At 45.7% G+C, this 19,832-nt stretch overlaps 2 protein-coding genes across 4 annotated transcripts in view; both read left to right on the top strand.

Moving 5' to 3' along the window:
* Window positions 1-14,376, top strand: part of LOC149364065 (solute carrier family 2, facilitated glucose transporter member 1-like) — a 37,982-nt gene extending 23,606 nt beyond the window's left edge. Inside the window, exons 5-11 of the mRNA XM_089574070.1 lie at window positions 405-512; window positions 3,532-3,620; window positions 5,904-6,002; window positions 8,066-8,278; window positions 9,992-10,067; window positions 10,718-10,845; window positions 11,610-14,376. Coding sequence (XP_089430196.1) covers window positions 405-512; window positions 3,532-3,620; window positions 5,904-6,002; window positions 8,066-8,278; window positions 9,992-10,067; window positions 10,718-10,845; window positions 11,610-11,792 — 896 coding nt within the window. The 3' untranslated portion in view covers window positions 11,793-14,376. The remainder of the gene's footprint in view (window positions 1-404; window positions 513-3,531; window positions 3,621-5,903; window positions 6,003-8,065; window positions 8,279-9,991; window positions 10,068-10,717; window positions 10,846-11,609) is intronic.
* Window positions 14,377-14,922: 546 nt separating this feature from the next.
* Window positions 14,923-19,832, top strand: part of LOC149364063 (anoctamin-7-like) — a 90,397-nt gene continuing 85,487 nt past the window's right edge. The window contains exon 1 of one of the 3 annotated variants that reach the window (XM_089574064.1): window positions 14,923-16,147. The gene's annotated coding sequence lies outside the window, so the exon portion shown is untranslated. The remainder of the gene's footprint in view (window positions 16,148-19,832) is intronic. The other 2 variants (XM_089574063.1, XM_089574069.1) reach the window with 2 other exon arrangements.

Here is a 19,832-nt window from a genome sequence, read left to right as displayed (position 1 = left end):
GTGTTAACTGGTTATTCGTGCCAGTTGACTGGAGGGAAATTACGATGTAATATAAGATCTGAATTTAAGGTGCGCACGACCTACTTTTCGGTGTTGCATTAAAGCCTTCTTTTCCAGAGTTCATATTTCCTTATCCCTTGTCCTTGAACTCTCTCTATGGCCAAAAAGGAAAGGTTTGCACTGTCTGAATTAGGTGGTGCATATATTACAGCGAAGCTTATTAATGGGTCGACACAGCATCAAGACGTTAAATTCTACGTTGTAAAGAGTGAAACCGCGGTGTAATGGCCAATCTAGGCACGCACTTTCCTGAAAATTTATTAGGCTTGGGATACAATGGCAGCTATAGTCTTCGGAATGCTTAAACTGCTCTGACTTCTGTTTTCTTTGCTGCTCACTCGCAGCGCTCACCGTGGTGCCGTCAATCATGATGGTCGTGTCGCTGCCTTTCTGCCCGGAGTCGCCCAAGTACCTGCTGCTTGTACGTGGCAAGCCCAAGCAAGCCGAGGAGGGTGAGACGGCCATTGCCACGGCGGACATTTATTCTATACTTATTTATCAATGACTCAGTTGTGCATGCGCTTGTTTATGCAACAGTGCGAACAAGTAGGCTGGTCCAATTTGGCAGGGGAAGAGAAAACACGTTGAAATACAATAATCATTATGTAATTACTAGCTGTACATGCACTTGCTCATAAAAAAGTGCTATAGTATATTCTCGGACGACATCATGGCAGAAAACAGTAATGAGTAGTAAAATAAGTATAAAGTGCATTCAGAAGCGCATTCATGTTTTGATCTTCTAAAGAAATTGCAGGCTCACAAAAATTGCAGGCTGATTTCGTCGAAGGCACGAGAAAAAAGAAAAGTTTTGCATCCTTATCAAGCATTGCGTGTCAGCAACATGGTGTAAAGAGAAAAAGAAAATTCAGATATTGTGCTTGCTTTTAACTAACCTCTTCTTCAGGTTCAGTTTATTTCCATGACGCTAACTGCCGAAATAATATCGACAATATTCTCGTTATAGTGCCAAAAATGAGAAAGAAAAACTGGATATTGCCTTTTTTTGTTCCTTGCGCTCTTTTCCTTCGAAAAATATTTTGTAGCAAGTTCTAATTTCATTGCACAGGGCATTTACGCATGCAGCGCTTCTGAGAAGGTTCAATTTTCAGGTCCTTATGACAAGACATACCTAAGACTGCAGGACTACCGTTCGACGCATACTGAAATCCGGTCAAGATGTGGTTAAATGTGCAGTAAGCCGAGTATACAGGCCGTTGCAGCGTCCGGAAAAAACATGATGACTTCCAGGACCCATGTTTTCAAATTTATTGTGGCTGCACCCATAAAATGTTCACGCAGATTAAAATTTTCCACAAGCTGCTTCCAGTGCAGCCCAAGGAATTGAGATTACGTTAACAGTTCACAACGGCCGACCACGTGCATGCCTACGACGCACAAGAAAATCAGAACCTCAGTCGGAGAAGACGTCTCGAACAGTGTAGGAGAGTCCAGCTTCCAACACCTGATAAGAGATAAGCAGAAGTTGTGGAAGTATCACCCGAGTCTCTTGTTTTTCGTCTTTGGCGGCGTGATAAGCGAAGGGGGACCCCCTTTGTGTGTCTGCCCTAAAGCCTGCCCTTCGACCTCAGCTGCCTCGGCGCATGGCATGTTGCGACAGTGCTCAAAGGGCATCCAGCACTTCAAGATGCCTTTTCGACGCATTACTACGCATGTTTTCACGTTTGAAGCGGTCGCTGTCCCTCGTGGCTTACATTGCGTCAGTGTGAATAAAAACTCATCCAGAGCTGCTTTGCTTATACTAGCTGCAAAGAGGCACTTGACGCACAGTTGGTAGAGGATTCCGTGCGATACTGGTACTGCGCCGCGCCTGCCTGCCTTGACTGTGAGCACGATTGCAGGACTTGAAGGAAAAGAAAGAACACAAAAAGGAACTGCAGCGCCGATGGAAAGCGATTAAGGGGATTACAAATGACAGCAATTTCGCTTGCTTTTCTTCATTTGGTTGTATACTGAAGCCATCTAGTCAAGCACATAATTGGAAACAGGGTCATTTATTGTACGCAGGCGAAGAATCCTTCAGCAAAGTGAAAAAGGGGTGAAAATTCTTTACATCCACTATGAGTGCTTATGTTGTGCACGTGCACATTTATTGCCCACAGAAACATTCAATTTATGAACAGAATGGCTACAATTCATCAAAATATAAAGCTCGAAATCATGCAGCGCAGGAAACAAACGTCGGGCTAAAGCCACTAACAGGACTCCAGGGAATAATTTTTTCTCACGAAAGCGGCAATAACAAGGATACGTGTCTTCATCGCGCGCTTATTTGAAATGGCGTAGCATGTGTGCTCGACTTGCTGAAGCGCTCAGGCAGGCTGCATTCATTATAGCAATAAATCGAAGATCGGGACAAAAATTATCAATATTGGAATATTGTAAGCGACTGTTATGGAAATATTCAACGTGACGGTACATTCGTCTGACGAGAAATAAAATCAGTCTTTAAAAGTTTTTTCTATCGCTCTCATGGAGTAGTTAAGACTGCCATAGAAAACCAGTTTGGGATGCTTTTTACGTAGCAAAAATAATTGCAAAAAATTGCAAGCTTGTTGAGGAGAGATCTCCGAATATGTTGATTGTTATACTAAGTCTTAGTACAAATGAAAAAAACTGCGTTCATAAACGATTTCCTGTTGAAACATTTTTTTGTCCAGAATTTCTGGATATGACAAGTTACAAGCCTTCCTCCAATTTTGTTACCGTTAACTTGCGTGTGACAGCATAAAATTACCTCGTAAACGCGTGCCTACACTTTTAATGTTGTCTTCCATAGTTTTTCGTGCACCAGGGGCCAGCTCGCTCTAAACCCCACGATTCCAAGAATGTGATGTCTCCGTCATTTACAAAAATCGAATAAAAATGCAATATTTATCGTGTCCTGCGTTTGCAAATGTATTCAAAGGACGTGCCCAACATTCGAGAGCATAATTTAATTCTTATTTTAGATGCATTGCTTTTGTAGAACAGAACACCATTTTGCCAGCAATACAAATGATGACAGAGGGCAATTCCTGTGTGGTCATGCAATAGCCAGCGAGCTCTGTAGATGAGTATCGGGTCAAAATTCTACTACCAACCGCAGAAACCATGCTTAAAATACAAAAAGAAACAATCTGTTTATAAAGTTCGTTTAACGAAAAGGAAGAGAAAGAGGCACATGAAGTATTCGGGAGCAGACTTCTACTCTCAACCAGTGATGTCTCGCGGAATAAAGAACTGATAGCAAACATTGTTTTCCTCTACGCAATGTAGCTACGGGAGTTCTACGAAATGTAGTAGTTTAGCTCGACTGCACATGCTCCAAGAATGTTGTGCAGCTTTGCTTTATGCCATTTGGCTACGCTCGGCTGAATGCTATTCAGTTGTTGCTGTTATAACTGCTATCGTCATCAGAAACAGGAGCTGCTGTATCAATGAAGCCCTCTTCCTCCATTGTTTCCACAGCACTTATCCGGTTCCGCGGTACACGTGACGTCGACAAAGAAATGGCGGTCATGAAGAATGAAGCTGAAGCTGCCGAATTCGTGCCCAAGGTAGGAGAACTCCGTATTTACTGGCTCATGACAGTGGCACCACAGAATTACTGCTTGTTCTAGACATAACGCGAACCCATCTTCATCGAGCACGGAGCCAGTAGTGTACTACTGGGCGATGCAGTCGCTTTCTCTCGGCGTCCTTGCAGAAAACTCGTATATTAAGGCAAAAGCCTTTAATGGCTCATACTGCCGTTTGTTAACAAAGCATGTCACAAGCATTTAACTCGGGAACTAGAGAAGATAGAAGAAAACCAATGGTTGCTTTATATAGAGAAGGAAAAAATGAACCTACAAGCCAAGTTTGATGACTGTAGATTAATAATTTATTAATTATAGACTAAAATGTCTAAATTGCGGCGAAATAGCACGGACGGCGATATAGCCACGGAAACAATGTGACGTTACATCCACCGGAAGTCGTCATGGTATAGTGAAAATGGTCACAGAATGGTCGGGAAGACGTCAGATTTGTGTCAAATTAGATTTAAAAATGTGTAATTAAGCGTAATTAACACTCAAGATCCCCGAAAGACGTGTAATTTGGGCATCGTTATAGCCACGGGAATGGTGTGACGTCACATCCACCGGAAGTCGTCACGGCATAGTGTCCTCGGCTTTCGCCTCTCAACACTTTAGTTGCCAAAGTGTCCTCGCAATTTTTTTTTTACCGGAATCGATATCGCATTTGTTTTATGCTTGCAACAGTTGCACCGTCCCTACTTCATATTGAATAGTAACTGTTTATATCTTGCAAAGAAATAAGTCAGCTGCTGCTGATTTGGTTCTCGCGAGATACTCAACAACCCGTGCACAAAACTTAAGCTTTTGATCTTATGTGCGTCAGCCTTTCATCGTGCTTCATTTAAACGAGTGTTTCAACAAAAAGAGGTGTTATACCATGGGTAAGTGAAGTGGCTCCTGATGCGCGGTTGCTGTCTGCGTGTACAGAAACACTAGTGTGAAGACGGGTTGAACTTTGAATCAATTGGCGCTCTCATCGTTCAACAATGTACACAGGTAATGCGCAACGTGCTAAGGAAGATCGCAGCTCGTGACTATGAACGGTTGTGACGCGTCACTAGAAACAAAGTGTATAACGCAGAAAAAAAAGACCACTTAAATCAGAAAAATTTCATACCTATGATATACTATATTAGAAAAACTCGGGCTGCTAAATTTCGAGATTTTCTTTGTTTACATTCAGGAAATCGTAAGACTCAAGTAATGTGAAGATTTTGACACTTTTTTGAAGATTTTTTACAACTCTTTTCCTCTGTAGCAGTACCAAATTTCTAAATTGACCATGTTGAAGAACCTAAAGAGAACAAAAGTGTCTTAGATAATGCACTGCTTGTGAAAACTGCCGCCGCGGTTGAAAAATATTGAAACAGTGAACATGAGCATAAGAATGCACAAAATCCTACCTATGGATTGAAAGCCATATCTCTTTCAAATGCCATAACAATATAGTATGCATTACTTTTATATCTCTTCTTGTTACCATGCTGCAAAGTTGCAGCTCTGAAACATGAAGTATTTGTTTTTTTTCAGCAGTAACGTGAAGTTAGACATTTTGCTTTAACTTGTCATTCATTACAAGATACCTTGTGCTTTGTAAGCGCAACAAATTTTCTTTGTAATCGCGTAACTAGTTGTACAAAAGAAGTGGTTTTTATGATGACATGCATTTAGGAAAAACTTTAGCTATATTATAGACGTTTTTTTTTTTTACTTATACCTAAGCACCTACCTGCATGGGCTCCATATTGGTTTTGCAAATACAATGGCTCAAATGCCAAGCTCGGTGTCACTTCACCTCAATGACAAATCCACACAGGGAGTAGGCTGATTAGCCGCCCTCTTCAATCACCCCAGCCCCTCGCTGACCATGTTTCGGGGTGCATTTGTCAAAGCACGGTTCCTTCTCGCCGTAGAAATGCTGAGGTTCTCCAGAGCATAAGTTTGAGATTTTGAACCTGTTTCACGTTCGCAATTTTCCTGGCTGACTTGTTCTCCTGCTTGTTTATCAACAGAGACACTGAAGGGGGCCTCTGAAAACAAAACAGAAACATTAGGTTACACACACTCATCGAGAAAGAAACTTCCCCAAAGTGAGGGTCTGGACCCTTCCCTGCCTCTATGTATATCTCTTTAGACATTTTCAAGAGAATGCAGGGCCAGTTTCCCCCTTTCCAATTAATGAGTATTGTAATCCGTCGAAGGGAAGACGCCCTCAAATCGCATTTATTTCTCACTAGTGTCCGTTTTCCTTCCTCGCAGGTAACATTGCCCGAGATGGTGCGAAACGCAGCGCTCCGGGCGCCCCTCATCGTCTCTCTCATGGTGATGCTTGCACAGCAGCTGTCCGGAATCAATGCGGTAAGAGCCTCCTGGCATTGTTTTCGAGTGCACATTCTCCGTGTCGTAGAAAGTTTGAAGCTCGTTAACTCTTTAGTTCAAGAATTTGTCGAAACGCGATTTACCTTCACTGCACCTTAAGTGGAGAAAAGCTCAAGCTAGTAAACGCGAAAAAGAAACCTGCGCAAAGTCCCGTGCAAAATACTCATAGCATGAGAACCTAAAAGTGTGTTGATCTCAGTCCACTATACTACAGTCATCGGTGGTGTTGGACCTCTGCCACTCTTTTTCCGTCATTCTAATTTCCTGGCTTTTGCATAATTAAAACAATGATTTTAGCTCAATTTTTCTAGTATTGCCAAATAAATATGAATGGTCAGAACAATAGAAGAACTACGCATACTGCCGTTAGCACATACTGCTCCAACTGAACAGGCTGCACAACGTGCAGAGACAGCCAGACTGCACAGACTACATAGGCTACACAGACTGCATAGACTGCACAGACTACACAGACTACACAGACTACACAGACTACACAGACTACACAGACTACACAGACTGCACAGACTGCACAGACTGCACAGACAACACAGACTGCAGACAGCTGAAAATTCAGTTACTGCACAGAATTCACAGACGCATAGGCTGCACATTCTGCAAAAACCGCACAGGCTTCTCAGGCGACACAAGCTGCACTGACTGTACGTGCTGCACAGGGTGCAGAAAACGCACTGGCTCCACAGCCTTCACAAGCGTCACAGACCGCATAGGCTGCACAGGCTGCATAGGCTGTACAGGCTGCACAGGCTGTACACGGTGCAGAAAAGGGTGCCTGAACAAAACGACTTCACAGGCTGCACAGACTTCACATGCTGCGCAGATCGCTCAGGCTACCAGGTTGCAGTCTCCACAGGCTGCATAGACTGTACACGCACAGTAACCACAGTAACGTGGCATGCAATGTCACCTAAGCAGCTTCTTGGTGCCGTCAAGTGCTATAGAAGAACTAGTGGCGTTTCTTGAGCCAGCCGAGGTTAATGTACGCAGAGTGTAGCGACCAGAGCTCTAAAGAGAATGTCGACGACTACTGACAAAAGCTGCTGTATATCTGCGAGATATGCGGCTACCATATATGCCTTACCTTAGATGCTGAGCAAAGAAAAGAAGAAAATGTGAAGATGGCCATGAAGAGAGGGGGAAGGCATCTGTAACCACACAGGGGTGCATCTGAAGGCCACCGCTACAGCTTTTGCATCAACATGACATCAACGCCATAACCTGACAATGATGTTTATAAGTCGCAGTACAACCAAAATGTGAACGCCGAGCGCGAAGTCATAACCGCCTATAAAGGAAATGATGATTAACGCCGATGATGAAAACAGCTACCCATGTATAGTGTACAAAGTAGTGAACGAACTGACAAGGTGCATGTAAAACTCAATGAATAGGAGGCCAGGTGCATGTTTTGTACACCAAGGTGATTCTTGGCTCATATCATCTGTTCTCGACTGAGGGCGCACGACAGAATATCTCTCTTCTTCGAACACGACTACTCAGCTTGACTATTTTCTTCGGTGCCATAGAGACGTGACTGCGGACTCAGGACACTTAGCCACATTACGAAACCCGTGTTGCTTTGTTGCTTCCGATGCTTTTAACGCGACGCTAATCGGCATGGCTATGAAGATGACCAAGCTTCAAACTTAGCATAGAATTCATGTCTTACGCTTATGACGTATGTGCTTGGTTCTCTGAGCATGGTCCTATAGATACAAACTTTTGGAGATCGTGAATGCTTAGACAGTAGCCCATCTAACTCTGCCTTCATATAGGCACGGTATTCGCCAAATCGATCGATCTATTGAATGAATGAATGAATGAATGAATGAATGAATGATAAAAAGGAGCACCATCACCACAATAAATTTGAATGGCGCAAGGGAACGAACACAGGAAAACAGAAAGATAGAAAGGGCACCTGTCTTCCTGTGTTCATTCCCTTGCGCCATTAAAATTTATTATCAACCAACTAGCCCAAAAGCAAGTACCTCTGCAACCATCACCACGTTTTCTCGCAGGCCATCTTCTTTTCGACGGACATCTTCAAGACAGCGGGCCTGTCCCTGGAGGGAGCCATGCGAGCCACTCTGGGGCTGGGCCTCGTGAACGTGCTCATGACGCTCGTCTCCATGGTCGTCGTGGAGCGCGCCGGCCGCCGCACGCTGCTGCTCGCTGGCCTGGCCGGCATGGCGGTGTGCACCGTGGTGCTCACAGTCACGCTCGCATACAAGGTCAGTCACCCTTCCTTGCTTTCCTTCTCCAGGAGAGGCAGACCACTGCGCTATCGAGGTGCATTCGCCGAAGCAAAGGCCTCTGTAGAGCAGCGGACCTCCAGATGGATTTGAAGCTCTGATAGCGGAGACCACAATGAGTAACAGTTTGGAATGACAAGAGTGCAGAAAACTTCATGTATATATCGCCCACCCATCGAGTGACGCCACTTTGAGCAGCACTCGGAATTCCTGTTTACCGGTGGTCAGCGGGAGACTGTGTTCAACTCAATCCGATTTCGGCTTTGCAAAAATTGATTATATGCCTTTTTGTGCCTATATATGTTGAAGTTTGTTCAGTGGCGAAATTCGGGAGACAGTTAAGCTCCACCTTAATGGTATGACGTAATAGCATTAACGGGTCTCTTCAGCGGCCTTGGGTCGTCTTTGTATAATAGTGCGCAGATACTGACGCCGTTCTTTATTTTGATTTACTTTATTTTTATTTTATGATTACTGTTATTTTTATTTGTTTATTACTTTTACTGGCAACTTCCCACTGTTACTTCATAGGGGAGATCAGGGCAGTTACCCCGGGCCCGCTGCCCCGGCTGTGGGTCGCTACAGTAGCTTTTCCTTTTTCTTTTATCTTTCCACCTACGGGTGGTAAAATTACCATTTGCCCACGGGCCTATTCTTTTATTTTCGAATTCGGTTAAGCCTGTCGTACGTATGTGGTGCAGGCAGGGGCTTATTATATTTTTATTTCCTTTTAGGTCGCCCCAACCTATTCATTGTCCTCAATGTCCCTTCAATGTGCCCTCAGTGCCCCTTTAGTTTATTGTGGTTTATTGTCCCAAACCAACTAAGGCTATGAGGGACGCCGTAGGGAAGGGCTCTGAAAATTTCGACCACCTGGGGTTCCTTACCATGCACTGACATCGCACAGTACATGGGCCTCTAGAATTTCGCCTCCATCGAAATTAGACGTTCGCAGCCGGGATCGAACCCGCTTCTCAGAGTCTTTTAAACCCGAGCTTGCGTGATTGTTCGGAAGCATGACTTAAGTTTTCTTAATGGTCTCCGAGAGAAAGGCTTCTTTTGCGTTCTCCGCTGGTACTGGAAACATTCTCATCTTTCTTTACCAAAGCGCCGGCAGTGTTGCTTATATGCAGTGGAAATCGCCATTGCTGAAACTAATGTGTGCACGCATATATTTTATGGGCCTACGCCCTGAGAGCGGCCTTTAAACGCTTCGGAGGCGTTGAAAGTAAACATTTATACCCGGTTCTCGTAAGGTCATGGCAATGCCAGTGGAAACAATGAACGTTCACGTGACGTGGTGCGTATTCTAAGCAGACAAATCATAATATTCTTTTAGAGAGAAATTTAATTCGCTTTGCAGAGAAAGTGATGCATGGCTTCGACACGCAATTTATTGCCTACTCACACCGGCAGCTCTCTCTTCACTTTCAGCCACGCCCTTGCCATATTCTACCACTGGCGTCACCCATCAGGCTCACGTCGAAGGCTTCCTTCGATAGCGCAGATTGGTCACCAGGCAGCGGAGAGGACAGTAATTCGGAACTTCGTGCGTCGACATTTCGTTAGGTTGGCATGTTAGGCTGGTGTTCTACTCTTTCAACGGAATGTGTGTCTTCTGTCTCTTCATTTTTGGAGGTTAAAAGGAAATAACATTAAGACGATGCCCACGTCTCTCTTTTTATATCGCAGGACGAAGCAGCCTGGGTGTCCTATATCAGTATCGCTGGTCTCGCCACTTTCGTCATCACATTCGCCGTGGGACCAGGTGGGTTGTTTACTGTGCAATAAGCACGCTCATGGAAAGACGAATTTGGGCGACCATTTTTATTTTGCGATTTTTGTTCTCGATTGATTTCGCGGGACCTTGAACAACCACTTTTCCTCTACACTTTCCGCGAAAACCATTACATGGTCGGACGAAAGATTGGATATAACCCGCAACGCATACATGAAGTAAGGGTCGAAACGAAAAGAAAAAAATAAAGGAGCAAAAGCTGCACAAGGTGGTACTAAAAATAAAAATGATATTGTCACGAAGAGTAGAACCCTATGGGGACAAACGCACTTTCCAGGCTTATAATTTCAGCGTAAAAAAGAAAACGGAAGCTTAAGACAAAAGAACAACTATAAAAGTTGTATTGATCCCAGCGCGCGAGCTTTGATTTAAGATATCGACTCTCGTTTTATTTTTCGTTGCTCTAACCGGTAAGCCGAGCCTCAAGTAACCAGAGCGATAGTTTGGGTCTAAGAGGTCGCCTTTTCTTTTATTTATCGTTGTTCTAATGGGTAAACTGAGCCTCGCTTTAGCTGGGTAGGCCTGTTGACAAAGGTTGTTACGCTTGGTACCGGTCACGAAAAGCTATGTCGACCTTGTGGCAAAAAGAAGCGACCTCTGAGGCAGATCCACATATGCAGGCTCCATCCCGTGGTTCCTGGTAACGGAACTATTCGGCCAAGGAGCACGTCCCATCGCTACGAGCCTTGCGGTGGCCGTCAACTGGGCGGCCAATTTCCTCGTGGGACTCGCTTTCCTGCCTCTCATGGTGAGAGCTGAGTGCATCCACATAGCGATTCGAGTGGCTTTTTCTTAGAAGACACCCCTGCATTTCCTTCAACTCTTGCCACTCTTGTGTTATGTATACCATCCCGTCAATCTCCTTCCAGCGCTCACCATTCTAACTCCTAGCCCTCTCTGTTCTTTAAATCCATCTTTTGGTCTCCGCGTTAATATGCAGGGGAGTACATTCCTCGTGAATTGAAAAAAATATGCAAGGCATCAATGGCCAACACCGAACGTAGAGCCACATATAGTGCGTTAATCAAGTTGTATATGACGAATCGATAAGCAACAATAAGAAAAATATTAGCAATAAGAGAAAAATAAAAGGAGAAAAACGGCGCAAACTCGGTTTCTCCCCTCTTAATTTTTAAATTTCTCAAGTTTTCATGCCTTCGACGTCACGTGTTTACAAACCAAGGGTTCTTCACACACAACCGGCTTTGCCTTAACGCTAACAAATTTGCGAACCACACTGCTGACGTCTTCTATGTCCCAACGACGGCATATAAGTTTGAAACCTATGCTGACAAATTACTAGGCAGTGAGCTACAGCACAGCAGCAGTGTTCAGCATTCCTGCCGCGGAGGAGTATGTGCGGAGAAGGTTGGGCTTGGCCTGCATATCTTTTTCGTGCTCCCGGCGTCTTGCCTTTCAGCATGCTAATACGAAAGAACACGGGTTTACCAGAGCCCTACGTAGCTTAAGAACACTAGGTAAATGAGAGTGTTTTTTTCTTGTTATGTGCAGGAGACGATCAAGCACTTCACGTTTCTCATCTTCACTGTTGTGCTGGCGTTGTTCTGGGTGTTCATCTACAAGAAGTTGCCAGAGACCAAGAACAAAAGCATCGAAGCCATCACTAAGGTGTTCCGTGCGAGGGTCTACAAGGAGGACGACCTGGCCCTGAACAAGCTCAACGGGCGGGCATGACACTCGGCCTCAGAGACTCCTGCAGACCGATGCGCGTCCTGGTCCACTCCAGAACGGACGTTTCCACAGGACGTGTCCGCCACGGCCTTGACGCGCGGTGCGAGTTCGCCTGACTTGGCTCACGTGAAGCTCCCGGCAGAGTCGGATGAAACGGAGTTTGTTGTAGAGTTTCATGCGGTCTCCGTCTTGCATAGGCACGCCGGAAGTCCGTCCGCGTGATCTCACCTGTCCTGTGCCTCTATGCAGCAGCGCTACAACCACAGTGACTCTTCCTTCGCCTTAGCAATCAGCGGGGGTTGGACGCTTCCTCTCTTGCGTCGCTCGGCGCACACACGAACACTGAGCGAAGGCACAACCGGCATTTCCTCCTGTTGCGTGTTTTGTCCATGACAAAATCTCTACACGCCCTTGCTGCGCATTATATCACACTACCATGTGTTTATATGACAATACATCGGTGTTAGTGATATGTCCTCGCCATCACAAAAGCAGCGTCTTCGGTGAAACGGGAAAGAGATCAACCACCTAGAAGTAACAAAAATGGCCTGTCATAGATTGCCGGAAAGTCCCGCTATTTCTTTCTGGCGAGATTAGAGCATTTTGATTCATAAGCCTAACGTCACACATAGAAAGACCGACAATGCTGTAAAGTATCTGTTCACATGACGGCATGCTCTCGAACGTAAAGCATTAGTCCAGATGGGGAGGAACCAGGGATTTATTTCGAACGCTACACTTGTCGTCCGTCGGCATATAGCGAACCAATGTTGAAGTTTCCTACTGAACCGTTTTCTCCGGTTTGCTGCTTTTGGGATTCAGATGGAGGGATAATGTTTCATTTTCTTTTTCATTACTTTAGCTTGCTCGGTGAATTCGCTGCGAGAAAGTTACTGTAACATTGTTTCAATTTTTGGTTTGTCAAGTGTTTGCACAAATTGAACATGGTCACAAGGCTCAGGTATTTTCTCTGGAAGAAGAAAATTGTGTGATCAATGCCAGTCCTTCAGGATTTTGAGAAATTGTCTTGTGCCGCCTGCCCTAGAATTTTAAGGAATTTCATTGGACAGCTTCGGCGGTTTGCATGAGCCCATTTCGAACAGCGCTAAACGAACACCAGAAAGATCAGACGACACAACACATGTGCTTGAAAAGCTGTCAAAAATAACGAAAAACAGTCAGGCAAATACGGGTATCCCTGCTAGAGCACCACAACAAAAAATTCTTTTATTTAGGCAAAACGCTTTAAGTTAGCATCGAATAATGCTTGTGCTTACAGAGTCATGGAAGTGCTGCTTAAATAAGCTACACTTTCAATCAAATAAATAGCGCAGAGCTTTCATCGCAGCGTTTTTCATGCTCATCTGCTATGCGGTTTGCGCTTTTCGCCTTCATTCCTAAAACTACAAATTAGTTGTGAGGGCCGCATATGTTTTGTCGTTTCACCTTTTCTGGCGTTAGTTTACCAGGGCATTCGCTGTAAAACGGGTAAATCTTATATCATCGTTGTTGCCGCACCTCAGTACAGGATGTCCCTCCATGCTCTGGTCCGCATCTAGCGAATTAATCTATAGCATCAAGTTGCTTCTGCAGAAGTAGCGAATCTTTCATTCGTATGTTGGAACTGTCTCTTTAGGCACACAATCAGATGTGCCTAAGATCGGTTACTGCAGCGTTTCCTTTGCTTGCTTGAAAATAGCTGGAGGATTTTATTTTTTTTTTCTTATAAAGGGCAGAGTTACCCGACTGATTCAAAGTGTGAGTTCATCCCTCGCAGGACAAGTACACGATGTGGCAATGGGATGAAAACGACCACGTTCACTGTGCCACGCGTATTACAGCCCTTTGTAAAGTTCCACATACGTTATATGCCTTGCTAGGATGAGTCATTTGATATATCTCTTGCAAAGAGCGCTGTGCAGAATTTTTGATGCCATTTTTTCCTATTTCTTCAGTCTTTTTTTTATTTCCTTCAGTTCAAAAGCACCGATATTAAAAGGCAATAAGGTGAGTGCGATACCGAGTGCGTCTGTATAATTAGCCAGAACACACTTTACTTTCCCTACTTACTCTAGCAGCGGGAAAAGACGAATTTAGAAGAAATCAAAAGGAAACTAGAATTAACAGTCCTTAGCCAACATTATTAACGGGCAGGTCGATGATTGATGTGACCCCTGACAGCTACACGTAGCAAAGCTGCTGAACAATGGTTCTCGCAAGTCTACCCAGCCAAAAAAAAAAAAAAAAAAAACACTTCGTTCAACCCTTGACAGACCGATAGCCATTGCCGCGCGCTTTGCGAAATAACCATGCAAATCGACGCAGGCCTGACAGCATGCAAATTGGGTTGCATATTTACGGCGCACACGGTATGCGCCTTCCTGAGCGAACGAAGTGCAAGTAAGTTTCCGCCGTCCATTTCCTTGCTTTTCATTTTTGTCCGTAGATGAATGATGTTAACTGCATCAAACTTATGCAAGGAGTGCAAAGTACAAAAAAGTGCCTCAGCTGGCTTGTCTCTGGCCGCCCGCAAATTCGCTATTTTTGTACAATAACTGAGCAGGAGAATAAATGCGGGTGTCGTATAGTGATGTGTCGTGTTTATATCGCTCCAAATGGGAGCGTTTCAACCCTGCGTTTGCGGAGGTGTGATGCATTCGCTTGGTATAGTGGTGAACTACTTTGTTACGATCAAGGTGAAAGCGAGGTAATAAACATAGAACAAAAATATGGCCTGCGAGCCTGTAAGCGGGGACCTTCCTACGCCCCGAAATTATTGGGCTCAGGTTGGAGCCCTCTTGTTCTGACAATAGAGGCGCCCAGATGACAGCTACTGTTGTGTGCTGGCATCCTCGGTCCCGGTGGCCTTGTATCTCCACAGAAGGTGGTGCACATCCACAGAAGGTAGTGAACGCCCATAAAAGGCAGTGAACGCTCACAAAAGGTGGTTTAAGTCCGCAAAACTGGTACGTGTCCATAAAATAAGCTAGTGCACATCTCCAGATGAAAAAGGTAGTGCATGTGTACAGGAGGTCGTACAAGTCCTCAAAAGGAAGTGCACGTCCACGGAAGATGGCGCTTGTATCCTGGTACTGCGCTATGGTGGCGCATCTAGAGATTCGATCTGGCGGTCCCGTGCTCTTCAGTGGAGCTAGCAGTGATGCACGGTTTGAAGCTCATGCGGCACTTTTGGCACTGCGAAGCTCTGAAATACCGGGAAAAGCGACCGACGCTTTGGAACGCTTGCCAAAGAAGGCTCGGCTTCGCCACTTTTCAAGAACTTCCGTGATATATACACTGGCCAGTTACCTTTGTCAAACGCATTTGCCGTCTTCTCCTGTGCGGGCACGTCAGTAAATGAGCGCCCATATCAGTAAGTGGGAAATTATAAAGCTACCCAGTGAGCGAGAACCTCGAGTGCTTAACCAATCCGGCTTAAGGTTCCCCTGTTTCGGGCCGAAAAGCACTAACTTTACTTTCCTGGTGGTTGCACTGTCCAACAGCACGCTTTTGAATGCCGAAACTCATGCTACCTTGCACCGAGTCTTTTGGCCTTTCCTCACCTATGATTGAACGTCTAACTACAAGTAGCATTCATAGAAGTCACTAAAATGGTAGCCCAGTAACATGGCGTTGACTGACATTGACCTTTAAGGCGCTCAATTCGGCACAAGAGAATGGGTTAAGTGGCCTGAACGAGACTGGCTGTTGTTTCGCGTGGGCGAGCTCCTTCGAAAACTGAAGCCGCACTTTGCGGCAGACAAGACTTCAGGGATGAGTCAGCGGGCGACTGCTGGCAATAACTTGTTGGGGGAAGCCCGTCGCGCGACGAGTTATTTACGCACAACACCTTTCGGAAAGCTCCGCCAGCAACGCGACGACGGCTCACACCAGTCGGTCGTTTCACCGTCGCTTCTCCGAGAAGCGTGCGTCTTGACGCGTCGCAGACGGCAACGTGCTGCGCTTCGGCAGCGGACGACGCTCCCGGCTGCCTCATCAGCAGCGCGTGCGTGTGCGCTGCCTCATCCTGCAACTAACAGCGCAGTCTGAAAAACCTCAATCAACCCTACGCAACGAAACTCGGCACGTACTCGAAAAGGAGAACCCCCAGCCTTGAGAGGGTAGCGTCAACTTATTACCGGTCGACTGTTGCGCCGTCAGCTGACCAAGAGGAACAGCCAGCAGGAGCGCGCGCGGGCAGCGCCCCTCGACGCCAGACGCCTCGCGGCTGCGATCGAATCCAGTGACGTCACGTGCGGTGCTGGGGCTCCGGAGCCGAAGCGATGGCTGCCGAGGGTTGACCACGCCACCGAGCTCCGCCGGCCGGAATTCGGTGCTGCTGCCTCACCCACCCTCCGGTAAGCACCGGGAAGGATGTGCGCTTGCCTGGCTTCTCCGCAACCCTGTCCTGCTAGTGTGCACGGCCGAACTCACAGGGCGCGAGCTTGGCGCAGTCGGTTTGTCTTTTGCGCACGCACACGGAAACAACGAATCATTGCTGCCGCAAGCTTAACGAGGCAGACGTCTTTTTTACGGGCAGCCACGCTGATTCGTTTTGCCTTGCAGCATGGAGTGGGATTTCGAACTGGATGTTCGTTCGAGCTCTTTTTATTCTGCAAGCATGCGCGATGGCGAGTTTGCAGTACTGCCAGCATCGCGTGAGCTACTTTATGTTTATACTCTGCGTCTATGCCCAAGAGACATAAACTAAAAGCAGAGATCCAGTGCACCTGATTGCCCCGCGGCTGACCGCTAGACTACTGGTCCAGCTGGACCGCTAGAGTAATAACAAGTTCAACGACACAAGCAAGTTGAAGCAATACGGAAGAGTTCTGTCCGTGACACTTTTGCGGCGCTGATACCGATGCGTTTGGTGCAGTCGCGTTTCCACTGATAATCCTCCTGACCGAGCCCTTGCAACAATATCCTGTCCATGCAGGGAGCCGCCTGCCCTATGCGCTTCCTATTGTTTGCTTACTCGTAACAGAACCTCCGAAGTGCTTACATGGGAAAGTTTTCAAGGAAGTATTAGATTTTTATGAATGAGTCGCTAGAAGCAAAAACATGCAGGATTTAGCTCGTTGGAACAGGACCTCGGAGTATCATTATTTTTTTATGAGCAGAAGTGATCGCGGAACTGTCATGAACTATCGAGCGGTATGGTGCGGATCAAATAAAGTGAAATTTTAATTATTCGGATTTGTTAGGGGCAAGGTGCACTATTTCTTATGTCTAGCCTACTGCCTTATGTACCGGATTTAATTTTTTTTTCTTCTTGCACAGAGCAACGCTCCAGCGTTGTAGACAAGTGTGCTCAACTCTGTGCACCCATAATAACACATTTTAAGCTTTCTTTTCCTCTCGACATTTGACTCAACTCGCAAAAAAAAAATGGCGGAAGAAACCACGGTGAGCGCCGACTAGCAACACCTATTTACCAGGCGAAGAAAGCGCACTTCTAGTCCTATCTGTTTCCTTCCTTAATACATTTGTCATAACGAGCGCCTAATTTCCTGCTATTTTCTGCCCATGCCGGAGGTGTGGTCAGTGTGCGTTTTGTCGCACAACTGCTTTGCAAAGAAGCCTTTATAGGATGTAGTAGACGCACCAGAGGTTGTTCAAAACCCCGAGAAGACTACTGCAGAAAGAAAGTAAAACACGTACTTATAAATGTCAATAAGTTCTCGACGCACTGAATACTAGAAGGTGTTCTACGCAATTATTGTGTAACAGCGAGAAAAACTTCCTATTTGTTTTTGGTTACACTTCAGCTCCTGACCTGGACTTTAAAACGACAAGAAACTTTCTGATTTGCTGTATATTCGCATTAGCTAGTCGAATGTTCATTGCTCGAAGTACAAGCCGTTCCTTGGAACATATCATATAATCAACGGGTTTCCAAAAATAACGTTGTTATGGTTATCCCACTGAACGACATAGTTCCTACCTTCGTGGAAGGCTTCTAAGCGAAGCACGTTAGAGAGACCATACGCACGTCCCTCGTCGTCAATAAATAATGAAGCGGCTTGCTGGAGGCCACGCAGAGAAGCCTCGCTTCATCTCACCTAGTTTAGCTTTGCGTTCAACCAGCTCTTTCGAGCTGCGTAAATCTAGCTCTTGTTAAATCGCTTCGCCCGAGTGCGTACGCGTCTGCATGCGCACCATCGTTCTGTAAGTATACAGGGTGTTTCACCTAAGTCTTTCTGCAATTTTTAAAAATAAGCTATTTGAATTAGATGCGCGCTTTTTCTGGCATAGCATTGTCAGTGGTGTAGTACATCATAATTCAACTAAGACGTGCTAACTAGCAGGCTTGTTAACCAATATTTAATAGTTAACTTTTAAACTATAACCGTTGGGCTCCTTAATTATTGAGAGGCATGTAGCCCACCGTAAGTAATGTCCATATCCGTTTTTAGAATTTCGAGAACGCGATTATCCTCAGCGCTGTGGCCCAACAAATTTTGGCTATTTCGACGAGTTAGGTTCATTGGAGAGGTTGCTTTGCCTGCAAGCTTCTCAAACCGCATATATTTTGGCGCGATGTAGGTGAAATTTGTTGGGCCACAGCGCCGAGGATAATCGCGTTCTCGAAATTCTAAAAACGGATGTGGACATTACTTACGGTGGGCTGCATGCCTCTCAATAATTAAGGAGCCCAACGGTAATAGTTTAAAAGTTAACTATTAAATATTGGTTAACAAGCCTGCTAGTTAGCACGTCTTAGCTGAATTATGATGTACTACACCAGTGACAATGCTATGCCAGAAAAAGCGCGCATCCAATTCAAATAGCTTATTTTTAAAAATTGCAGAAAGTCTTAGGTGAAACACCCTGTATAGTCCCTTCATCGGCATCGCGTGCCAGCTTTATACCTTGCTTATGGCATTTAAGTGCGACCGTAACATATTCACTTGTGCGCATCTGGTTACTTTATGTCGCACTCAGTAATGCAGTATGAAGTTCTGACGTGCTTGTGATTGTTCACGGCTAATATTTAGCCTTATTGCAAGTATTTTAATCCCTTCAGCGGATGAAGCAAGGCAGGTAAAGAAAGTCAGGAGGCGTTAACAAAACCAGCTATCCATCGCCTTCATCCTTGCATAGCAATCTATAGAGTTGAGATATGTTATTTTTGATCACGCTCATTCGCTCTTGTCTCGAGCGCTCTGCAGGAGAAAGGAAAGCTACCTTTCACTGTCGCTCAAGGTGAGGAGATGTTTGTGTTGAAAGTGTTTGCTTCTTAACTGACGCATATAACTAAAGGAAGCAAGAAAAGGAGCACCCCTGGAGACTTGTGGCTCTGTGGGGCCCTGAAGCCACGTTCACACGTTACAAGCCACGTTATAGCTCTAGGGCTATCACACCCAAATACTCAGTGCCAGTTCCTGGGTTCGAATACCGGCAGCGGTGGCGTAAACGCTGATTTCAGTGAACGTTAAGGAATCCCAGGTGCTCTAATCGGTTCTGGAGAGCTCCACTGAAATCTGCCCCATCGTCAAAGCGCATATATAGCACGAAATATCCACTCATATCGGAAAGGTCTGATGACAAATTTATTCTCCTCCACCTGCCGCGGTAGCCCAAGGATTTTGATTTTCGGCTGCTGATCGCAAAGTCGCGGTATCGAATCCCAGCTGCGTTGGCATCTCGGTGCAGGAAACGCCAGTGAGATGTGCACTCTGAGTGCAGAGTTAAGAGTTAACGAACCGCATGTGGTTTAAAGCAACCAGGCGCCCTCCAGTACGGCGTTCTTCGAAGAACAAGTGCAGCGTCGGGACGTTGGATTTCACAGTCTTCCACCATCCTGTCGCCTCTGCATAGCGTCTTCAAGCCACCTCCACAATTGTGACAGAGTTTTGAGATTGTAGCTCGACTGAGCTTCAACTGTCGTTCCCTGTTCGTAGCCCGCGTACAGTCTGGAGAATTCCTTCCCATATGCAAAGGTTCTGCGCAATTCCATGCTACCATATGCAAAGGTTCTGCGCACTTCCATGCTCGTCGGCAGCCTTGGTCCTGGCTTCTCGACGCGACACAAGTGCG

The sequence above is a fragment of the Amblyomma mixtum genome, chromosome 2 (assembly GCF_055824585.1).
Source record: "Amblyomma mixtum isolate Tamu chromosome 2, ASM5582458v1, whole genome shotgun sequence".
NCBI lineage: Eukaryota > Metazoa > Arthropoda > Arachnida > Ixodida > Ixodidae > Amblyomma > Amblyomma mixtum.
This window is presented reverse-complemented; position numbering and strand designations above follow the sequence as displayed.